Here is a 23,857-nt window from a genome sequence, read left to right as displayed (position 1 = left end):
CAAGGAAAGGCATGCTTATTACATGAGAAGGTGCACTTCAGTTCTGACATGCATGAAGGAAAGCTTACAGAACGACACACGAGCCAATGCCACCAAATCCACAACCGGACTACGTGTCAGAGCATTGCATTACGTCTCCATACTGACTCCTCCTTAGGTTCAGCTTCCCTGTACAGTACTGGTATAGCTCTGCACAGAACCTACTGGAGTATAAAAGGTGGCTTCATGGGAATATACACTGATCAGCAGAACATTTTCCCAGGCACAGGAGTGCTCCTATACATGTGGTTATACCCAATACTGCACCGATTGTGAACGTGCAAGGATACACCCTGTGGACAACAGGAATGGTGATATCCAGCTGTCAGTTTAGTCACACATTTCCAGGCGGAATAACAGAGGATTGGCACAATGCAGATTTCTCAGAAAAGGTTGGATCAGATTTCGTGGATGCTACCAGTAAAATAGATGTTATACACATTAGAAGAAAGTTGGCTGAATCTGCCACTTTCAAATGGGACAATCTAATGAGTATTGGGGGCCTCCTGACTGTCCCTAGCAGATGCTAGAGGAAAAAGGGAAGGAGGCATGATGGATTTCAACATGCCTGATCCTTTGTTCCTGTGGGAGATAAGCTCCCACCATCTTACTCCCCACTACTCATTAAAGCAAACATGCACACTCAGCCGCTCAGGTATGTTTATGTGGGAGCAAGGAGGACGAGCAATATCTCATGTGTATGGCCACCTATGGTCTATTTCACACTGATGTTTGGTTGGATCAGCCAACAAATATGTCCGTGATTGTTACAAAATTTCACATCCCAATTTCTCTGTAGCCAGAAACACAAGGCTCCAGTAACAATCCCTTCCTTGGGACAAGATGTATCCTTAGGGCTCATGCACACGAACGTGTGGGCCCCGTGCCTGTGCTGTGGACCGCAAATAGTGGTCCCCAATGCACGAGCACCAGCCATGTGCCCACCATTTGCAGATGCAGACCCATTCACTTGAATGGGTCAGCGATCCACAACATTCAGTCCGCACCGCAAAAAATACGCTGCGGAAGCACAGATCGAAATCCCACAGAAGTGCTCTGTAGTGCTTTCACTCTGTATCTTGCAGATTTCTGACCCATTCAAGTGTTTGCGGGACACAGCACGGGCGCACATATTAGCGTGCAACAATAACATTTATCACAGCAGAACTTGTATGTAAGAAAGAGCTTAAAAGGGAACCTGTCACCGGGATTTTGTGTATAGAGCTGAGGACATGGGTTGCTAGATGGCCGCTAGCACATCCGCAATACCCAGTCCCCATAGCTCATTGTGCTTTTATTGTGTAAAAAAAACTATTTGATACATATGTATGCAAATTAACCTAAGATGAGTCCAGCGTGAAGGAGCCCAGCACCGCCCCGCATCATCAGAATCTCCTCCTTGCTCCCAGACGTCAGAAAGCTAGAGCGCCGTAATCTCGCGATGCGCAAGCTAGTGCATGCAGTGTCGTCATAGTGTTCCTTCCCTGTGCTGGCATCAGCCTCAGAGCAGAAACTGCGCATGCGCTAGCTCGGGCATCGCGATATTACAGCGCTCAGGTTAATTTGCATATGTATCAAATAGTTGTTTTTACATAATAAAAGCACACAGAGCTATGGGGACTGGGTATTGCGGATGTGCTAGCAGCCATCTAGCAACCCATGTACTCAGCTCTATACACAAAATCCCGGTGACAGGTTCCCTTTAACATTTTATCCTGGACACATATAGAAACAGTGTATGTAACTGTAAAAATAGGCCCCATGTTACATATTAAAATAAAATTTCCATTAATACATTTTAATGACCCCTAACACATAAAAAGACATTAAGGGTATGTTCACACAGTATTTTGGGAACAAGTTTCAGCGCTGATTCGGCACCAAAAACAGAGTCAAAACTCTGCTGAAACCGCTTCCCATTGAAAACAATGTCCCAGTTCATGAGGCCACGGTTTTCAAGACCACCAAGAATCTACAGGTCCATTCTTGGTGCAGTTACCGTGCGGACCTGCCGTACCATCAGGATGTTCCTGTGGATAGGGAATAACCAACTTTACACAACCCATATGTATCAATATAGGTATCAAGATGTGCATGTTAAAGGGGACCCGGTACCTCTCCTGACAGGTCTGTTTTAGCAACTACTTGCATTCCCCATGTAAAAATTCTGGAAAATCTTTTTACGTTGTGCCAGTACTCTATTAATTCCACTATAAGTTTATGAATGTTACCAGTAGTGGGAGTGTCCCTGCACAGTTTGACCCTATTCAAATCGGTGCTACCAGTGTCAGACTGTGCAGTGACAAATCTCAAACTGGTAACCCTCAGTTGGACCTTTATTGCAGACTATTTGCAATTCACTCATAGCTTCTAGTAACAATACGGGATCATGCACACGACCGTTGCAGTTTTTGCAGTCGGCAAAACACAGATACCGGCCCTTTATAGAACTGTCCTATGCTTGTCCATATTTTTTTTGCGAGGCTGCGGACCAGGCATACAGACACCCATGTGCTGCCTGCATCTTTTGCGACCCCATTGAAGTGAATGGGTCTGCATCAGATCCGCAAAAAATGTGGATTGGATGATGACCAAAAAGAAGTTCAGGTGCATTAGCCCTAATAGAGAAATGGCACAACATATAATTATATGAAATGACTAGCAATAAAGCCCATTGTGTGAAAAAAAAATCTACATCTAGAAAATGCACCCTAGGTATGCCACCACTCTGTCCCCTGTATGCCCATTGTGCAAAAAATACAATAGCCTCTAAAAAAAAAAACTGTTGATAATTTTTCATTTTTTCATGATACAGTAAACTGTAAAATGTGCAAGCATTTGTGGAGTGATAATCGGCCCAGAGCAGAAGTACACTCCTTCCACTTGTTGCTTCATAGTTGGATATTTTTTTGTTTATAGTTTATTTATTTGCGCCCCCCCCCCCCTTATATTATACTGACTGTATACACACAGGGACCTCCTGATAGCAATAGACCCCCCACTCCTTAGAGGAAGTGCAAAGCAACTCGCTGGGAGTGTCCACTTTCTGGCGATATGAAAGCTGTCCTGTGATGTCCGGTTGCTATGGGCAAAAGTTTTGAGAAACCTGCTCCACTAAATAGTTTACATGTAAATCAGCACATTTATCAGAATTATCCATGCAGGGAGATGAAAGATAGGCTGATAAACCCTGTCTCAGCAGTTACTCTTAGCAACTATACATTGTCTGCTTCAAATTGATGCCGATTGGATCAAGTGGTGACATCATAACCTCTTCAGCCAATCAAAGTCAGTCGTTGCAGTCAGTTCCTTTATATATTAGTATGATGCTCCAGGTTACTTTCATTTTATCAAGATCACTTTCCTTTGAAGGTTAGCCCCCTAGATGATGTACAGTGGTCTGACATATTGTCTAAGAGCCCCTTGCTATCGCTCTGTGAAACGCAGACTTTCACAATTATACCTGATACATAGGGTATACAGAACACCTGAGTTCCTACATAACATAGGTGTACGTGGCACATCTAACTGCCCCAAATGCAATATTCCAGGGGGACATATATTACACATGTTTTGGGAATGCACTGCCATAGGCCATTTGAGATCAGACTACCAGCCGAACCACTGATGTGTGCTGGGCCTGTTGCAAGGAGATAGAGAGATAGAAATTGACAATATGGCATGGTGCAAGTTAGGGGAGGGGGGGGGGGGGGGGGTAGGGTTCTTCATTCTTGTATGTTCAAGATTGTTTATTAATGTACCCAAATAAAAATTTTACCCATTTACATAAATGTACTTATGATGGATCTATAAATGTACTTATTCAGATTTTTTTTTATAAAAACGATTTGATTTAACAAGTATGATGCTCCAGAATGGTTATTACATGGGTGTAACGTAAAGTGAATTAGAAAGAGTTGAGAATGAATAAGCTTACGCAGGCTACGTGAATAAATATATTTACTAAGTGATTAAAGATACAATAACACAAATAAATCACATACAGAATAATGAAAAGTAAATAAACCTCACTAGCCTAAATGGGGTGGAGACTCCGTTGATCATGCTATAACCCATGGCCGTCTACCCTGTTATAACACATGACCGACACCCCAGGGTGTACAAGAGAGATAGGGCAATCATACTCGCATGCTACCTAGAATGGAGGCCTGGTGGAGTCTTCCGAGTGAAGGTGGGTAGCAGAGTTTTAACCTGTTAGCCCCACCTCCAGTGTGCATCACACATGTCTCTGAGATCACTCAGGAATGAGGTCTCATCAGCACAATGGGGGATGGGTACTATCTCTAACCCACTTCATTACAAGGGAAACTTATAAACTATTACACAGAGTATTAAACAGAATTAAAGGGGAGACCCAATCAGTCACTTAAAAATACCCTTACAATACAATGGGGAATGCAAGTAGTTACTAAAACTGACAGGTCAGGAGGTGACAGCTCCTCTATAATGGGGAAAATCAGGCCAATTTTTGCTTTCAAGAAGCAAAGAATTTTTTTGGTGTACTCCAACGTTTCAAACAGCCATTACTTATGCATTTATTTTTTATTGATATAGCTGTAGGGTGCTCTTTTTGTAGCTCAAAATACATTTGCCAAGTACCTGATATTCATTTACATAGTGAAGGAAGCATTAGTGCATATATTATATGCCTGCAGAGTGCTGTTGCATTGTGTTTGCTTTTACTTTTGTATTTTCTGCTATGGCGATGCGCACGTGTGCATTCACTTCATTTGTGCTGACTAACTTTGTCTTTTGTTTTTGCAGTATGCTTTTGAAGGCGTGTCTGTATCTACTGTGGTTGTGCACTCCTAACAAACCCATCATTTCCAGAGGCTGGTTCTAATTAGTGCAGTATAGCTGTAGCCTGCTCTCCCTGAATTCACGGGATGATGGGACTGTCACTTCATCAAATGTCATTTCTCATGTAGAGAAAGTTAATACAAGGCACTTACTAATGTCTTGTGATTGTCCATATTGCTTCCTTTGCTGGGTGGATTAATTTTCCCGTCACATTATACACTAGTCATGCTTGCACACAATAGGGAAATGCGTGTGCAAGCACAGCCACCACTGATCGATTGCAGGGTGGTCTGTAACTATGGAAATGAGCAAATTATGTATTATTGTGTATTATGTGATGGAAAAATGAATCCAGTCAGCAAAGGAGGCAATATGGATAATAACAATACATAAGTAAGTGATTTGTATTAACTTTCTCTACATGATAAATTCCATTTGCTTAAGTGAGACAACACCTTTAGCAGGCAGGTTGGCACAGAGGGGTATCATATAGAGTTGGTATCCACCCAGAATAAGGTCACCTCGCCGTAGTGAATGGGCACAAATGATTTTGATCAAAACATATTTACTAATCATTTTATATAGAGTATGTAGCATTATTTCATATATTCTATGTTTGCTGTTGCATTGTGTTTTCTTTAACTCGATCAGAGGTATGTTACCCCTTTGATCATGACGTGGTCAGCAGTGAACATGTCAATCAAGGGACGTATAGTGAAAACAATGACTTTCAATTTCATCATATTTTCAGCACTATGGGTGGAATTTATCATTCTAAAAAAGAAGCAACCTTGCGTTTGTGACTTTAAATGCCATCGCACTGAAATTGACATTTCTATGCCACCCTCACCACTTTCCCTAAAAGAAGTTGCGTGATGACGGCAGAGAGCGACTAGCAGACTCATCGATATTCTCTTCTTTTATGCCAGTTTTCTGGCATAAAAGAGGACTTAAATCTACAGCAGCTCAAAGCTGATGAAAACGGGATGGGCCGAAACACGTCCTGAGAGTGTATACCTTATGATATAATTAAACGCATAAGCCTTTGAAACACCTTGCATTTGTCTAGGCGCTTGGACTGCCAGAAGATGTGCCTCATCATAAATTAGGCACATCCTCTATCAGGAATATCATAGATCTGCGTAAAAAAAATTAAAATTCGGGTTTATGATAGCAGGTCATGTAGCACTCTCATTCGCATGTCATGTGTATAGTGTGGGATAGGTTAATCTCCAGCTTATTTCTTGAGTTTCTTACACAACAAACTGTTCAACTAATGCAATAAAGCCAGTCACGGACATTAGCTGCGCAATTCTAATTTAATTTTTCCAGAATAAAACTTGTTTTTCCTTTTGGTCCATCTACACATGGTGCCAGGGATGTCTACGTATTCTGCACCCTAAGGCATATTGCTATTAAGCAATACTACTGGAATTTTTTCCAGTGCACCGTGCTACTGGTGCTGGATTAGCGGTTAACCCTTAAAAGGTGCAATATTCAGGTCACTGTACTTCCTACAGACTTGCTTCTGTAAAACATGGGTGAAATGTCCAATGATGTACCACCGGCACCCCAGAGCCCCAAAGTCAAGAGATTAAAGGGGTTATCAACCCCTAAATTGCCTCCCCATAAGCCCAGGCCCTTCACACAGCTTGTACTTAGCTGGCTCCCCGGCACCCGCATCGCTTACAATACTGGTACGGCCGCCGCTGATTCTCCCCGTCGCACGGATCAACACATCTGGTGACCGGGGGGTGGGGGAACAGCCAATAGCAGGAACAAGCCTCACTAACGTCACCCGTGCTGGTATGAGAAGAGATACGGGTGACGGGGAGCCAGGTAAGTACAACCTGTGTGATGGGCCCGGGCGTATGGGGAGGCATTTTAGGGGTTGGATGGTATCTGCCTATTCCCCAGTGCTAGTCAGCATTACTAGATAATTGGTGCAATTACCATTAAAGTCTTCTTTTCTGAAATAGGAAGACGGGGATACTGTTGGGGGACTAGATTCCTTCCTGCCAAAAACAAACATCCGTCTCATCTACAATCCATACATAGCACCACTCTGTTGCCACCTTTGATTTTGGCATAGAAACATAGATCTTTATGCTACAGTGAATACATTACATAGCCAATAGTAATTGCAGAAGATCTCTAGCGCCGGGCAAGGCACCTACTGTGCCACCTTATGGCTTCACTAAGGTATACAAGCTGGTTATGATGGCCTGCTGAACAATTATTGGGCAGTTCCAAATATTGATTCTTATACATGTTTGGGCAATAGGGCTGCAGCTATCAACTATTTTTGTAATCTAGTATTATATCAATTAATCCAACGATCAATCGAGTATTCTAATAACAAAAAAAACGAATTAAAAGAAAATATTTCTTTATAAAACTCATCAGCCCCCCGTGCCACTATCTCCCCCTCCTAGCCATGTCCCCAGAACTTACCTTTCCTGTAGGGGCACCGCTCCTCCATCTTCTCTGCACGCTGCACGGTCGTCCCGACGTCACACAACATCAGGTCATAGTGCACGCTTACGTGTGTCAGGATACAGTAAAGTGCAGCACGGTGCCGGCCGGCAGGTGACCACGGAGCGGTGTGTAATAACAAGCGCTTCGCTCCCGCTCTGTGGTCACATGGAACAAATGAATCCTCGAGGCAAAAAATGCATTGCATTGAGGATTTTTTTTGTGTCGAATTACTCAGATTTACATGGGAACAAAAAGATCTTCCCCAGGGTCTGTCAGGATTACCAGATACATTGGCTAGGCGCCTGTAATACAATGTTCTTTGCTGTCCAGCATGCTCAGATTTTTTTTTTCTATCTACTTAAAAGGGTTGTCTGACGAAAAAATATTCAACATTTTTCAAACCAGCACCTGGATCTGAAAACTTTTGTAATTACATTTAATGGAAAATTTAGTATAGCCAGTGAGTTATTCAATAAAAAAAAAAAGTATCTGTATAGCGCCACCTGCTGTTTTGTCTTTTTCCAATCTCTGTCCGTCTGATTGAGATGGAAGCACATGCTCATTTCCACCCTTCAACTGCCACTAGCTGCAGTAGAAAGGACACAGCCCCTGAAAAAGTACAAGCCCCCTAAACCGCCAGCTTGAAATAATTCAAGAAGAGCAATTGGAAAAACGAATGGGGAGATCTCTGGGTCCGTGTGGTGTACAGGACTGGTTCGACGTTTGTTGCTTGATTTTCATAATTTTTTTTATTAATCTTGTAAAAACTCTTAAAAGGGGGATGTGTCACTTTAGCAAGTGGCATTTTTCATGTAGAGAAAGTTAATACAAGCCACTTACTAATGTATTGTGATTCTCCATGGTTACGATACCCTACAATCCAGCAGTGGTGGCCATTAGGGATGAGCAAGGTACCAATTGGAACTGAAGCAGAGTTCAGATTGGTACCCTGCAAGACTTCGGGAATAACAGACTTCGCCTCGCCGGAGGCTGTAAGGAGATGGATCTACGTACAGCATTAAACTGCAAAGCGACTTTGGCTCTAGGATCCGAAGCCGACTTTACTCATCACTAGTGGCCATGCTTCAACACTATAGAAAAAAAGTGCTGGTCTCTCTGGTGGCTAGGACTATGGGAGCTCACATAGGCTGGTGCTTTTTTCTATAGTGTACTAGATAAATGCTATTTGCTGAAGTGACAACCCCTTTAAGGCTACTGCTCTAACTAATGCAGAGACTAAAGCTGGGCACACACAAGATACCGGTTGGCCTCATTTAGCCGACGAGTGGAGTTACTGTATTACAGACCTCTCTTGGCAGTAGTTTAGGTCCTCAAGAACAAAAGGATCAGACATGTTGAAAGCCAATTGCCCCGTCTTCAAACATCTGCTGTCAATGAAGACTCTGGAGGCCTCCATATACTAACTTGTTAGCCCCACCGAAATCGGTGGGTTCATCCAATACTTAACTAATGTGTATGGCCAGCTTCAATCAGAATGCAAATGATCAGAAACAAACCCAATTAGACAATGAAGAAGTTGGGGATGCTGGAAATCAACGAGAAGAGATGTGACTGCAGCTATGGATAAAATGTTGCTTTATGGCACGATATCACTTATGGTTCTTTTCAATATAAGAAAAGCATCTACAAAGCAAGAAAATATACTCCACTCAGATTATAGCAGCGGAGAAGATATCAACAAGCACTCAAGCCATTTATATCAATTTCAACCTACATGTACAACACTGATATAATGGGAGTTGACTCAAGACTGTACATTTTTAGAATGAATATGAACAGCCCAGATGCCAGTTTAATGTTCCTAGTACCATAAATATCAATAGACAGTGCATTTCTTGTATCAGTGCTTGCCTGGCCCCTGGAATACGATCAGTTACTACTACTAGCTTTCGAATATTTACTTGCCCTAAGCAGACAAGGCCATAATCTGGACACACATCTTAAACTTACAGGTATTTTTTACTTTTATGAAATCTGAGTAAACGTACCAACCTTTAAACCTCTCAAGATCTGATATACTAGAAACTGAATTCTATCTTCTGACAGTTTCTCGTGTTTCATTATCTTGCCCAAGTCTGTGCCCATGAAAGGCATAACCAGATAACTGTTAAAAACAAAAATCAGACATTATGTGAGAACTTACGACCACTTGTGCCACGGTCAAGCAAGAAACATGGTCACATTTATTGTCTGAATTAAATGTGTAGATTTTTATTGTCAGTAGCTATTACTAGAATTACAAATACAGGCATATAGCACACCGGAAACAGGAGAGGACAGAATAATGTAGACCTGAAGACACATTACATAACGTCCACAACACAGTTTTTATAACAATACAATTCATATAGCACATAATAAAGACATGGACACGTGATGATGATCCTTCTAAAAACACAAACAGTAGAAATATGGAAACCAGAGGAAAATTCTAACTTTTACATTTTAAGTCTGCACTCACCTACTGTACCTCTACAATAATCTGATATCTCCTCTGTTCCACAACCCCAAACCTTTATCTCCCTACTCTGTTCCCAGGTGTACCCCCCCTCCCCCCCATCTCTCTTCTCAGCTGAGGACTTGGCCTCAGATTTTCAAAACCAAGATCAACAACATTAAAGACTTCAACCTGTGGTACCTGTAACCCTTTTATACAACTAGTCAGTGCTCTTCCCCCTAGCTGTCCAACCTACTCTCCTACAACTACCTGCGCGTTTGACCTATTCCCATCCTACTTTATCTTCAACCTTAGGCCTCATGCACACGACGAGTAATTTGGCTTCAGTGGTCAGTGTCCGATTTTGCTTCAGTTGTGTTTCCTTGTGTCTTCCTTTTTTTTTTTCTGACAGGAAAAAAAAGGAAGGTTCAAGAAAAGTGTCATTTTATTGCACCAAGGTCTTCTAGAAAAAAAACGGACACGGACGACATACCAGTTGTGCAACAATTTTTTTTGACGGACCCATTGACTTAAATGGGTCCGTCCTCAGTTTTCCACTGACAAGAATAGGACAGGTTATATTTTTTTGACGGACGCGGAGAAAAAAAAAAACGGAGGACTATCATTTTTTTTTCACAGCTCAATAGAAATTAATGGGACCTCAGCTAAACTGTGAAAAATGACGGAATGGACGCGAATGCACACAACGGTCATGTGCATGAGACCTTAAAGGGAATGTTGAAATAAGGCAATGGCTCACTCTTCCATGTCCAAGGATTTGTGTAGTCCAATTGAATCACCCTTTCAATGGTAAGTATTGTATATTATAAGATGGACTGGCACTCTAAGATAGGTAAATCACATGGATACACTGTAGATATACCATATGTACAGAGTGATTCTGCGACCCATATCATGCACCTACAGCAGAAACCCTCTTGGTACATACACCTATGTACATGTTTTTAGTCTGTACATTATTTTAGACGTAGGTTTTAGATGTATGTTTTAGATATGTATTAGATTTTGAATGACCCCAATAAGTGTTTTTTTTACAGTATATCCATGTTAGAGTGCCAGCCCATCTTATAATATACAATACTTAAAGGGAATGTGTCACTGGTCTTATGCTGCTAGGTTCTAACAGCTCCAGTGCATGCCAACGAGTCCTGATATTCATGAGCTTCTGGATTTCTCCGCCCCCTGCCACTGATTGACAGCAGGGGGTAGGGAAAATTAGAGGCTCATGAATATTCAGGACTCATTGGCATGCGCTGGAGATGTCCAATACAACATTTTAGTAGAATGGCTGAGACAATTAAAGAAAGTGACCTAGAATTTTGCTAAGGGGATCGGTCACTAGTTTATGTTGTCTTTTGTCAGGACACCATAAAACTTGTGACAGATTCCCTGTAAGGTGCCCATACACCATTGATGGCTGTCTCTCTCCCAACTAATACATACATCGGAGAAAGCTGCTGCCAGAAACTGCTGGCAGTGTCATATCTCCCCAGGAGAACCAAATGACGGAGATGAAATTCAGGAAGCTCCAAGATATTAGATTGTCAACCAGTCCTACTAAAAATAGTGGGTCTGACTGAACATAGTCTAATTCGTATGGGGTCTTTACTACTGTGTTTATCTAAACCCTATGCCATCTCTTCAACGTCTCACTTACCCACTGGTGTCTTCCCTTTTTCTTTTAAACTTGCAATCACTGCACCCATCCTCAAGAAGCCATTCCTCATCCCATCTTCCTTGTCCAGCTATTGCACACTACTCAAGTTTAGATCAAAACTCCTTAAAACATGTCCACCTAGAACTTTCCTCACACCTCTCATACCACTCCCTTGTTGACCAGCTCCAATCTGGTTTCCAACTCCACCTTTCAAAGTCAAATGTAACTTCTCTGCCCTTGATACAGCTGATCACTCCCCTCCTGTCAAAAACTTTTGATTACACACTGATTAAAAGGGTAGTCCGCAATAATTGGAAACCTCAGACAAGCCCCAAAATGGTGCTATGCTATACTGACCACCCCTTTCTCCAGCGATATTCTTGGTGCTGTTCTGGTTCTCCTGCCACTGTTTTATTACAACCAGCACTGGTGACAGGAGGGAGCGGGAGAACAGCGCTGTAGATACAGTAGTGGCTAGTATAACGCAATTTATTTTCAAGGGGTATTCTGGTTATGTAAAGTTATCCCCTAACTATTAGATTTGTGGGGGTCTTACTGCTGGGACCCCCTGATTACGATAACAGTAACTCTGTATCCCATGGAGACCCGCCAAAATGAATGGAGTGGCTGGTTGGGCATGCGCACAGCAGCTCCATTAATTTCTACAGGAGTTCTGGAGATAAGAGTATAGCACTCTGCTATTTCAAGAACTCCCACAAAAAATGATGGAGGGGCTGCACACACGCCCAACCAGCCACACCATTCATTTCAGAGAGCTTCACGGGTACAAGTGTAGGACGCCCACTGATCAAATAGTCATTCCCCTATCCTGTGCATAGGGGATAACTTTACACAACTGCAATGGCCCTTTGATCTATTTTAGGGCTTGTCCAAGGTTTATTATCTCGGACTACCCCCTTTACGTTTTAGTAAACAAGTAATACCCAAAGCATACAATTTTGATTGTACAATTTACTGTGCTTTTCTGTAAATACATATACATATATACTTGGCTTGAAAAAGGTTCTGAGAGAGAACCGAAACGTTGCTACAGAACATGTGTGAATAAATAGCACATTTTTTCATCTTTCAAGGAGTGCTGCGAAATTTTATTGTTTGTTCATCATCCTGAATCGAGGGATTACCGCTGGCACCCATCTTTTCAACTTCCAAGGGAGTGCTGCCTGATTTTTTATGGGTAGAGATTATATCTATCTATGAAAAAACCATTGGCAGCACCATTCAAAAAGAAAAAAAAAAAAAAGAAAAAAGGCGGGTGCAAGGTCCAAGTATGGCAATAGGGCCTTACCCACTTGTATAGAACAAAAATCGGACTGCACTCCAGAAGACTCTTCAATAAGTCAGTGTTTTATTCACCCATAAAGTGGCAAAGAGCGACGTTTCGGCTCATACATGAGCCTTTCTCAAAATAATAATTAAATATATATATATATATATTTATATATATATATATATATATATATATATATATTACAGACCAAAAGTTTGGACACACCTTCTCATTCAAAGAGTTTTCTTTATTTTCATGACTATGAAGGCATCAAAACTATGAATTAACACATGTGGAATTATATACATAACAAACAAGTGTGAAACAACTGAAAATATGTCATTCTAGGTTCTTCAAAGTAGCCACCTTTTGCTTTGATTACTGCTTTGCACACTCTTGGCATTCTCTTGATGAGCTTCAAAAGGTAGTCCCCTGAAATGGTCTTCCAACAGTCTTGAAGGAGTTCCCAGAGATGCTTAGCACTTGTTGGCCCTTTTGCCTTCACTCTGCGGTCCAGCTCACCCCAAACCATCTCGATTGGGTTCAGGTCCGGTGACTGTGGAGGCCAGGTCATCTGGCGCAGCACCCCATCACTCTCCTTCATGGTCAAATAGCCCTTACTTTCAAAGTCTTCCCAATTTTTCGGCTGACTGACTGACCTTCATTTCTTAAAGTAATGATGGCCACTCGTTTTTCTTTACTTAGCTGCTTTTTTCTTGCCATAATACCAATTCTAACAGTCTATTCAGTAGGACTATCAGCTGTGTATCCACCTGACTTCTCCTCAACGCCACTGATGGTCCCAACCCTATTTATAAGGCAAGAAATCCCACTTATTAAACCTGACAGGGCACACCTGTGAAGTGAAAACCATTTCAGGGGACTACCTCTTGAAGCTCATCAAGAGAATGCCAAGAGTGTGCAAAGCAGTAATCAAAGCAAAAGGTGGCTACTTTGAAGAACCTAGAATATGACATATTTTCAGTTGTTTCACACTTGTTTGTTATGTATATAATTCCACATGTGTTAATTCATAGTTTTGATGCCTTCAGTGTGAATCTACAATTTTCATAGTCATGAAAATAAAGAAAACTCTTTGAATGAGAAGGTGTGTCCAAACTTTTGGTCTGTACTGTATATAATCTTGTACTATAGAAAAAAAACATGTAGAGACAGAAACAAACCACACATTACATACTTGCATATACAGAATAATTGACTTGCTGCGATGTAACAAGGCGCAACCCATTTCACAAAAGTCATAAAACAATCACACTAGGCAAAGCATTAGGCATAATGACCGACAAACACTTGTAATGCACTTTTCTCACAGGGAATTAAAGTGCAGGGATAGCTGTGTGGCTGGGGCAACTACCTGGGAAGTCAGTGGCTGCCATAAAGGCGCTTGACCCCAACACACAATGCACACTAGGTGCAATTTTGTAGCGAAAATTGTAGCCAATTTGCATATTTTTAAAGGGCTTCTGTCACCCCACAAAAGTCATATTTTTTTTTTTGGATAGTTACATTCCTTATAGCGCGATATAGGAGAATATAATCTTATCACTTACTTTCATGCGGCCGTTTCTTTAGAAAACGAAGTTGTATAATATGTAAATGAGGGCTCTACCAGCAAGTAGGGCGTCTACTTGCTGGTAGCCGCAGCAGAAAACCGCCCCCTCGCCGTGTTGATTGACAGGGCCAGCCGTGATCTCCTCCTCCGGCCGGGTCAGTATTTCAAAAATCGCGCGCCTCTGTTCATTCGGCGCAGGCGCTCTGAGATGAGGAGGCTCGTCTCCTCAGAACTCCCTCAGTGCGCCTGCGCCGATGACATCACCGAAAGAGAAGACGTCATCGGCGCAGGCGCACTGAGGGAGTTCTGAGGAGACGAGCCTCCTCATCTCAGAGCGCCTGCGCCGAATGAACAGAGGCGCGCGATTTTTGAAATACTGACAGGGCCGGCCGGAGGAGGAGATCACGGCTGGCCCTGTCAATCAACACGGCGAGGGGGCGGTTTTCTGCTGCGGCTACCAGCAAGTAGACGCCCTACTTGCTGGTAGAGACCGGATTTACATATTATAAAACTTTGTTTTCTAAAGAAACTGCCGCATGAAAGTAAGTGACAAGATTATATTCTCCTATATCGCGCTATAAGGAATGTAACTATCCAAAAAAAAAAAAAAATATGACTTTTGTGGGGTGACAGAAGCCCTTTAAGAGTGTGGGAGGAAGCCCACACAAACACCAGAACATACAAACTCCATGCAGATGTTGTCCCTGATCGGATTCGAACCCAGGACCCCAGTACTGCCCCCATGGTAGAGGTATATCATTATTTCCAGTGAACTCCTTTTTGATCAAACACGGACAAGATAAAAAGTTTTTTTTGGTGGGAGGTCTGTGATCTGGGACTGAATACATGTTATGAATGATATACTGGTATATATTATGCACCCTGCAGCTCCATTCATTCTCTATGGGACTGCCTGTACTTCGCTATTTCTGACAGTCCTGGCATACACAATGCACGGAGCGGCAGGGCACATGCTTAACCTGCCACTCCATAAGGATGGGACCATGGGAACCCTGTTCTCGGGATTGGTGAAGGTTTCAGCGGTTGGATTGGCCGCGATCAGTTAGTTATCCCCTATCCTGTGGGTAGAGAATAACTGAAATACATGGTACAACCCCTTTATGGGTAAGGCCAAATGGTCTGGCCGGAGACTGATTGTGTGGCCATGAATGGGCATGGCCAGATAGTTTTGCCTTACCCCTCAAATTATTCACATCAAAGTGAAATTTACTGAAAAGCGACAAAAAAAAAATATACTAGAATAGCCCAAAAGTAATCCATTGTAAAAACATGTTAAATACATAAAAATATTTGCTGACATATACACTCCCACTCCCTTATGCCTGATTCAGACAATACCAGCCACGTGGTATTCGGACTGCACCTGTATAGAACACAACCCATTAAAGTAAATGATGCTATTGGTTATAGATAAGAAACTTGCAGTATGCTCTATTCATTTATTCAAATGACTGGGTCTGGGAAGAAAATTTGACGCTCCCAGACATCCAGGTATGTCCTTGTTTGCAGATGGAAATTGTGCCTGCCTTAAGATCACTTTGATACTTCTTTGTGTTGGCATCAGACGAACAGCTAAGTACACTACAAATGGTGGTAGTGTAGGATCTGCCAAGCCACTTCACTTTCCTTTCACCTGAGGAGTGGAGTTGGGGGTACATTTCAGTGTCTACATGTGGCCAAAAGCAGTCCCAGATGTGGTGAGCAGGGTTTTTAAAAAGCTTGCAACCTGGCCATACTATTTTACCAATAAGACCATTATTATAACCAGTGGGGTGCCTTGCATGGAGGCAGACCAGGTGACCGCAACAGTGCCCATGAGGGAAGGGGAGAGACACTGAGTAACTTTCACAGCTTTTAGACATCAAGTGAATTAGATGCAGCCACCACTAGGGGGAGCTCACTGCAAAAAGATTTCTACAGCTCTTATCACTGCATAAACTCATATGTACTGAGCTCCCCCTAGTGGTGACTCCAGACTTCCATAGCTTTATCATTTACAGTGGGATATGACGCTCACTGGGTGTATTTACTGCAATTCTATGGCATAAATACATAGAAAAAGTATGGCATTTAACCCAAATGTTGCATTTTCAGAGTCACAGAATACAAAGAAAGCCTTTGAAAAGGGACAGAAAAGAGCAGATCCAAACACACCTAATTAGGAAACATTCATTTTTATTTATTTTGGGTGGGGGGGGGGGGGGATTCCAAATTTTGCTATGGGTCCCTATAACTTCTGCGAACGGCATTGGTTTTTACATGGGTTCTGCAATCATCATTCTAATTGTATGGCTGACTTCCAATTTACACGTAGTAGTATATACTACAGACATGTCTGCCCTCTGAGGATCAGTCTAGTAATTAGTATATGCTTCCTGTTTACTAGGCAGAATATGAAGTCTCACAGTTATTCTCTATTACTTGCATCATGCGGTCTCTTCCTTTAGATTAGGGAGAATAAATTAAGTTTTTACTCTATGCCGCCCCTGATAAGAGGTTTTAAAACCTGGACAATTTGGAGAGCTGAGCCACCACATTATCCTGGACTCAACCAGCATCAAAACCGCGAGTGGCTACAAATGTAGCATAAAAAGTTGCATTTGCTATTTACTTAATGCAGTTCGTACTCTTTAAATGACTTTCCAGATTACCTTTGCAGTCAATTTTATGAATTATTTTTATGGGACTTATTTTAAGAAATAAATATAAAAGTTACGTTTTAAGTAAGTTTAAACTTTTCCAGTGATAAAGAGCTGACACATCTCATGACCAAACTAGCATCCCCTTGATATAAAACAGTCAAATCACAGTCAAGGAGCAAATATGATAGAAGTTGGAAAATGCAAGACTATTTACCAGTATCCAGTGTTTCAGTAGATCTTACAACCTGTCACAACTTGCTTCTGAAAAGGAGGATCACTGTAGGGCCTAACTGAAAATATGTTAAGTATGCAGCCAAAAGGGATTGCAAATGCTGACATTTCACGGCCATCGGTAAGACATCAGAGAGGCACACAATCTAACACGTCACACCGCAACACACACATTCACATGCAGGGCGTTTATACAAAGCGTGCAGGGGTCTCCTCCCTACTAACTGAAAACTAGAGGAATCGTCAGGTACAAAATGGGACAACTTACAAGTCAGTGAATTTTTCCAGGGACAAGTCAGGAGTAAATACATCTAGTAGGCCAATAACCTGCAAGACATTGGTACAAGTAAAAAAAGATTATTTGAGCAATTATGTTTTACTACAAAATGAGGGAAAGATGTAACATATTAAGACAAAATGTGGTAAAGAAACAAATGGTTAGCCAAATTTTTGCTTAAAAGGGATTCTGTCACCTCTTTCTACCCTATAGAGATGCGGACATGCACGGCTAGATTGCTGCTAGCATGTCTGAAATATACCTGTCCCATATCTCCGAGTGGTTTTATTGAGTAAAAAATAATTTTACAGATATGTAAATGAGCCTGGTAAGGAGCCCAAGGGGCTGCACTAACCGTTCTGGAGCCCAGCCACGCCCCCCTGTATCCAGGAATCTCCTCCTTGCTCATTAAGTCAGATCGCTGTAATCTCGCGGTGTGCGAGCTCGTGCATGCGCAGTGTCGGCATAGTGTTCCTTCCCTGTGCTGGTATCGGCCTCAGGGAAGGAACTGTGCATGTGCAAGCTTGCGCACCGCGAGATTACGGCGTTCTGACTTCGTGAGCAAGGAGGAGATTCCTGATACAGGCGGTGCTTGGCTCCAGAACGGTCAGTACAGCCCCTTGGGCTCATTTACACTAATATATATATATATATATATATATATATATATATATATATATATATATATATATATATACACACACACACACACATATACACACACACACACACATATACTTATTCTTTTTTACACTCAATAAAACCACTCAGATATGGGACAGGTATATTGCGGACATGCTAGCAGCAATCTAGCCGTGCATGTCCGCATCTCTATAGGGTAAATAGAGGTGACAGAATCCCTTTAAGAAAATGAACAAACGCACACAATAGAGAACACAAAATAAATACATTTTGAGCACTAGTCCAAAAATCCTTGAGAATGGGAATCCTTGAGCTGTCTCCTTCTGATAACAGGCTATAATTTTATTCACTCCTTTCTAGAACTGCTCAGACATTCAATTATGGACAATGGAAGCCGCTAATTTCATGAGGATCTGAAGAGAGATCCATTGCCCATGGGCACTGTCAGACCCTCAGCCAAGGATAGGGAAACATAGGCTGGGCACTGCAGATTCTGGATCTGCTCCGTCTTACAGAAACGTAGCCAAACACGCATTACAGGCCAAAAGCTGTTGGCTGGCTATTAAGCAGTTAGCCAATATATGAGTTTAGCCTCATTTTGGAATATTTCTGGAGGAAAAACAAAAACAAAAAAAAACACGGATCCACAAAAAATACGGATGACAATGACAATAATAGGACATGTTCAATGTTTTTGCGGAAAGGACATACGGAAACGGAATGCAAATGGAGTAACTTCAAATTTTTTTTTAACAGACCCATAGAAATGAATGGTTCCACATACGGTTCGCAAAAAACAAACAAAAAAATACGGAACGGACACAGAAAGAAAACCCGTTTGTGTGCATGAACCCTTACTGCTGCAATTACCTCCTTTAACGGGAGTGGTGACTTTCCTATCAATATGTCCTATTGTCATATGGATGTCACAGAGAGGGGCCCCTACTCATGATGGCCCTCTGTATGCAAAAGTGGAGGACTGCTCCAGCATGCCCAGCTATAATTTGATTACACCGCATGTAATACTTAGGTGAGGTCCCGCCCCAAACAATAACCTGATCAAGGGGTGTTGATAAGACCTCATGCACACGACTATGGTTTGGGTCAGACTCCAAGCCGCTTTTTTTGCTGGTCAGATGAGGACCCATTCACTTCAATGGGGCCGCAAGAGATGTCGACAGCACACTGAGCTGCTGCATCTGCATATCTGTTCTGCGGCCAAGCAAAAAAAAAAAAAATATATATATAGAACTTGTCCTACTTCTTGACCGTACCACAGACAAGGATAGGACTGCTCTATTGAGGGCTGGATGTTCCACGAAATGAATGTTCATTTAAGACCACCACTTAGTGTAAGTATGCCCGCCAAACAACTGATTGCATCTTTTATGTGGGCATATCATTTTTTTTGTTGGCATCACTTCCTCCAACAATATGCAAAATTTATGGTGAGCAGAAGTAGCTCTATACAGTGTTCAAGAACATGACAGAAGAGGACAACTTCTTCCTGAGGCTCTGTTGTAAATTTTACCAGATTTTATGTACATTTATCTGTGATTTAGGGGTAAATAACAGGCAAACAATAGTCTCAGAGGAGGTCGGCACATGTCCTATCACTGAACAGCAGGTAGAGGAAGGCATGTGAGGACATAATTGTGCCATCGATTACACAGCGTTGGGCAGTGACCTCCCTCGCCGGGCTTCCTGCCATTAAACAGAGGATGTTACATTCCTTAGTAACATGGTTAGGAAGGTTGAAGCAAGACAAAAGTCCATCTAGTTCAACCTCTTATCTTGCAGGGTTGAGAGCAGCCAGAAACCAGCTCCTTCCAAACTGTAAAAGTACGACAATCAGAATAAATCCCTGAATCCACTTGACCTCTCTAGCAAAACATATAAACCATTCTAACACCCAACTCAAAACGATTTCCACCAAGGGCATTGAGACTCCTTAAAGAAGAACTCACGATCCGGCACTTGGATCTTCGGTTCCTCTTCTCTTCTTTCTGTCTGCCGATTGGGATGAGCTGCGCCTAGGCCACGTGACCTATGGTCACATTGTCACTGAACTACAGGAAGCAGTGAGAAGGCTGCAGTGTTACTGCGAGCGCCACGGCCTTGTCAAACAGCTGACCAGCGGGAGCCCTGGGTGTGGACACACGGCAATCAGATGCTGATGACCTATCCGGAGGACAGATCATCAGTCAGAAAAAGGCCAAGAAGGCGGATAACCCCTTTAAGCCATCTTTTTGAGTAACCTCAAGTTTGATACAGCAATCATTCATGGTACTGCCGTCCACTCACTGAGGCTAGGTTCACATATGCAGTGAAATTCTGCTTTTCTGTTCCGGCATAGAAACTGGGATTGTCAGATCTGGCATATGCTGGATACCGGCAAGTGCCAGGATGGATCCTATTCACTATAATGGGGCTAATCGGGTTCCCAGCCTGGCATTCTGCCAGACAAAAACACTGTTGCATAAGCCTACATGCACACAAACGTTTGTGTTTTGTGGCCCTCAAAAAAAAAAAAAGAAAAGGATAGCGTCCGTATGGCATCTGTTTTTTGCGGATCCATTGTAACAATGCCTATCCTTGTCCGCAAACAGATTTTTTTTGCGGGGCTACGGAACGAACATACGGATTCGGACAGCACACAGAGTGCTGTCCGCATCTTTTGCGGCCCCATTCAAGTGAATGAGGCTCGGATGCGGGACCAAACCATGTTCGTGTGCACGTGGGCTAAAGCTGTATTTTTTCTAGAACCTCTGCTGCATGTGTGAATCTAGCCTAAGGCTGTGTTCAAGTCTGTATTGCATTTAAATATTTTTTTTTCTGTTCCATCATAAGAAAGCAAAAAGGAAAAAAAATGATCCCAATGACGAATCACCACATAACAGATCCTACTGACCTCAGGTTTTCATCATTGTGTACCTTATTTTACACTGGAAGAAAGCCTGCTGCACTTTTTGCCTCTATTTTGACAGAACACAGCCTACATTCTCCCTTCCGACGTGCCAGGATTATCTTAAACGCAGGTGCCAAAACTGCACTCAATGATCCATTAGTTCTCAAAGTGGTGATATGTACAGAGGTGTGCCATGTACACAAAATAATAGTATACAGAAAAATTTGTACGCTGATGCTACTTAAAATAAAGTGATGAAATTATCATGCTATGGCCTCTATTCACTAGGGGCACATTCTGCCCTTCGACTTCAACACAGGCAGCTACCCTATGAGCAGAGGGCAGGCTACTGTTGGCATATTTGCAGCTGCCAGAACAGTACGTGGAGAAGTAAAAGAAACACCCAAAAGCACAACTTCTCATAGCTAACCAATACCAAGTTACACAAGTACAATAAATGGTGAGCATGACACAAAACCACAAAAAGGACTGGTACTGCCAGACCTGCCCATTTTGAATATCTTTATGTGCTGCGGTAGTACTAGTGATGTCACACCAGCCCATATGACTGGCACAGGATAGGTTACCTGCACACGGGTGCAGGTCAACGTGCAGAAGATCTGCACAAAATTCCTTGCAGATTTCCGTATATTCCTGCACTATATCCACACTAAAATAAGCAATTTATAGTAACATATAGTAACAGTTTATAAGACATCTGTCCATCCAGTTCAGCCTGTTATCCTGCAAGTTGATCCAGCGGAAAAGGGTGAAATCTGCGGCTAAAACCACAAACATAATTGACATGCTGTGGATTTCGAAATCCGCCCTTCAGGTCAATTTCCACACAGAAAAAAATTAAATAAGTGTACATGGGATTTGTGTAATCCCATACACTTTGCTGGCACTGTACTATGCTGTGGATTTTCTGCATGGGAATCCACGTGGAAAAACTGCACATATTTCACAACGTGTGCAGTGGCGCTTTTCTGCACCATTTCTAGTTTTTAGCTGAAAGTCTAGGGGCGGGCAAGTTTTTTTTTTTTCTTTTTGCCAACATCTTCTCTAAAGGGTAAAAATGCCATGTAGGAAACACAAGTGGTTACACACACACACACACACACACACACACACACACAGTAAGGATCCATTCACACGTCCATAGTGTGTTGCGGATCCGGAATACACCCGGTCGGCACCCTTCATAGAACTGCCTATTCTTGTCCGCAATTGTGGACAAGAATAGGACATGTTCTATTTTTTTTTTGTGGGGCCGCGGCACGGAAATGCGGATGTGGACAGCACACTGTGTGCTGTCTGCATCTTTTCTGTCCCTATAGAGAATGAATGGGTCCGCACTCGTTCCGCAAAATTGCGGAACGGATGCAGACCCATTTGCGGATGTGTGAATGGACCCCAAGGGGAATTTATCAAAGGGTTTACACCACTATTTTGGCATAAAAAGAGGTCACAAATTGATGGCACATTATATTTGCGCAATAATTTGAAACTTCATTTCTGTGGCCACTTTTATGCCATATATGCCAGAAACTAGTGTAATTGTTAGTTCAAATCTATGCCAGCGGAGTCTTAAAGAGGAGCCGTCGCCTCTCCTGACAGGTCAGTTTCAGTAAGTACTTGCATTCCCATGTAATAACTCTGGAGCATCTAGTCTTATGACTCTACATTGTACCATTCCTCTGTTATTTCTACTGGAAGATTATTATTGAGTTGCAGTAAAAGGTGCAGCTGGGTGTTACCCTAGCAGGTGTGTCCCTGCACAGTCAGACACACCCACTACTGGTAACACCCAGTAGCTGCTGGCAATTGATTTATAAACTTCCTGCAGGAATAATAAAGGAGCCAGAGGAATAGATGCTCCAGCATTATTACATGGGGATGCAAGCAGTTGCTGAAACTGACATGCTAGGAGAGGTGACAGCTCCTCTAAAGAGATTCAGTCTCCTCCAAAATCAGTTTCAAAAGAAGTATTCCACCAACAAGTATTGCCACAAAACCATAATCCTTCCAAATCTTATGAAAGTCTGTGAAATGCTTCATGTTATTTTTATGCAGATTAGCTTTTTTGGAGCACAGTGGGTGGAGCCACTGCATTCGGTGCACCTGGCTTCTCCTGCGCCATCGCTGCTAGCTCAGAAATCTCCCAGACACGGTCAATCGAACAGGAAGGCAAGGCTGTGGGCGGAGTTGGCAACGGTGCACCAAACGGAGCAGCCCTGCCCACAATGCACTGAAAATATTATTGGCATAAAAATAACTAACAGAATTTCTCAGGATTAGGGAAACAAATTCTCACAAGATAGATAAGGATATGTTACCAGCACCTAACCTACATGGAGGTATTCTTATTTTGAAACCAATTTTGGATGTGACAGACACCCTTTAAGACCTTTACAAAAAAGGCAAGGTAGCTTAACCATTAAAGCAACCACGTAACAAGTCCTTTAACCCTTCCTCATGGCTAAAAAGTCAGATGTATGGAGGAACAACATTTATTTTTAGGGCATATTGTGAAGATCAGATTCATTAACTTTAGGCTACTTTAGATACAAAGTAGCAGGATGCAATCACCCTTCTCTACAGATCACGACAACCATAATGCCTGGAAAAAAAAAATAGTAAGTCATTGTCACGAGACCTCACACAAAATAATAGTGCTGCTGTAGAGAACTCAGCTTCTTTGTGCAGTATTCTATTTCAAGGTTGCAGGATGCTACAGAATGTTACTTTTATGATGCATACCATGGAGTCAGTGTCTCCATGGAGACTGGATGTAT

At 42.3% G+C, this 23,857-nt stretch overlaps 1 protein-coding gene and 1 long non-coding RNA gene across 2 annotated transcripts in view; one reads left to right on the top strand and one right to left on the bottom strand.

The window, feature by feature from the left end:
• MAPK12 (mitogen-activated protein kinase 12) overlaps positions 1–23,857 on the bottom strand; it is a 95,723-nt gene that overhangs the window by 35,942 nt on the left and 35,924 nt on the right. Inside the window, exons 3-4 of the mRNA XM_040411996.1 lie at positions 17,501–17,559; positions 9,352–9,463 (exon numbers count right to left, since the gene is read on the bottom strand). Coding sequence (XP_040267930.1) covers positions 9,352–9,463; positions 17,501–17,559 — 171 coding nt within the window. The remainder of the gene's footprint in view (positions 1–9,351; positions 9,464–17,500; positions 17,560–23,857) is intronic.
• On the top strand, positions 3,334–22,331 carry LOC120982084. Its single transcript, XR_005774837.1, has 3 exons — positions 3,334–3,344; positions 21,599–21,603; positions 22,200–22,331. It is a non-coding gene; the product is annotated as an uncharacterized LOC120982084 (long non-coding RNA).

This window comes from Bufo bufo, chromosome 1 (genome assembly GCF_905171765.1).
Source record: "Bufo bufo chromosome 1, aBufBuf1.1, whole genome shotgun sequence".
NCBI lineage: Eukaryota > Metazoa > Chordata > Amphibia > Anura > Bufonidae > Bufo > Bufo bufo.
This window is presented reverse-complemented; position numbering and strand designations above follow the sequence as displayed.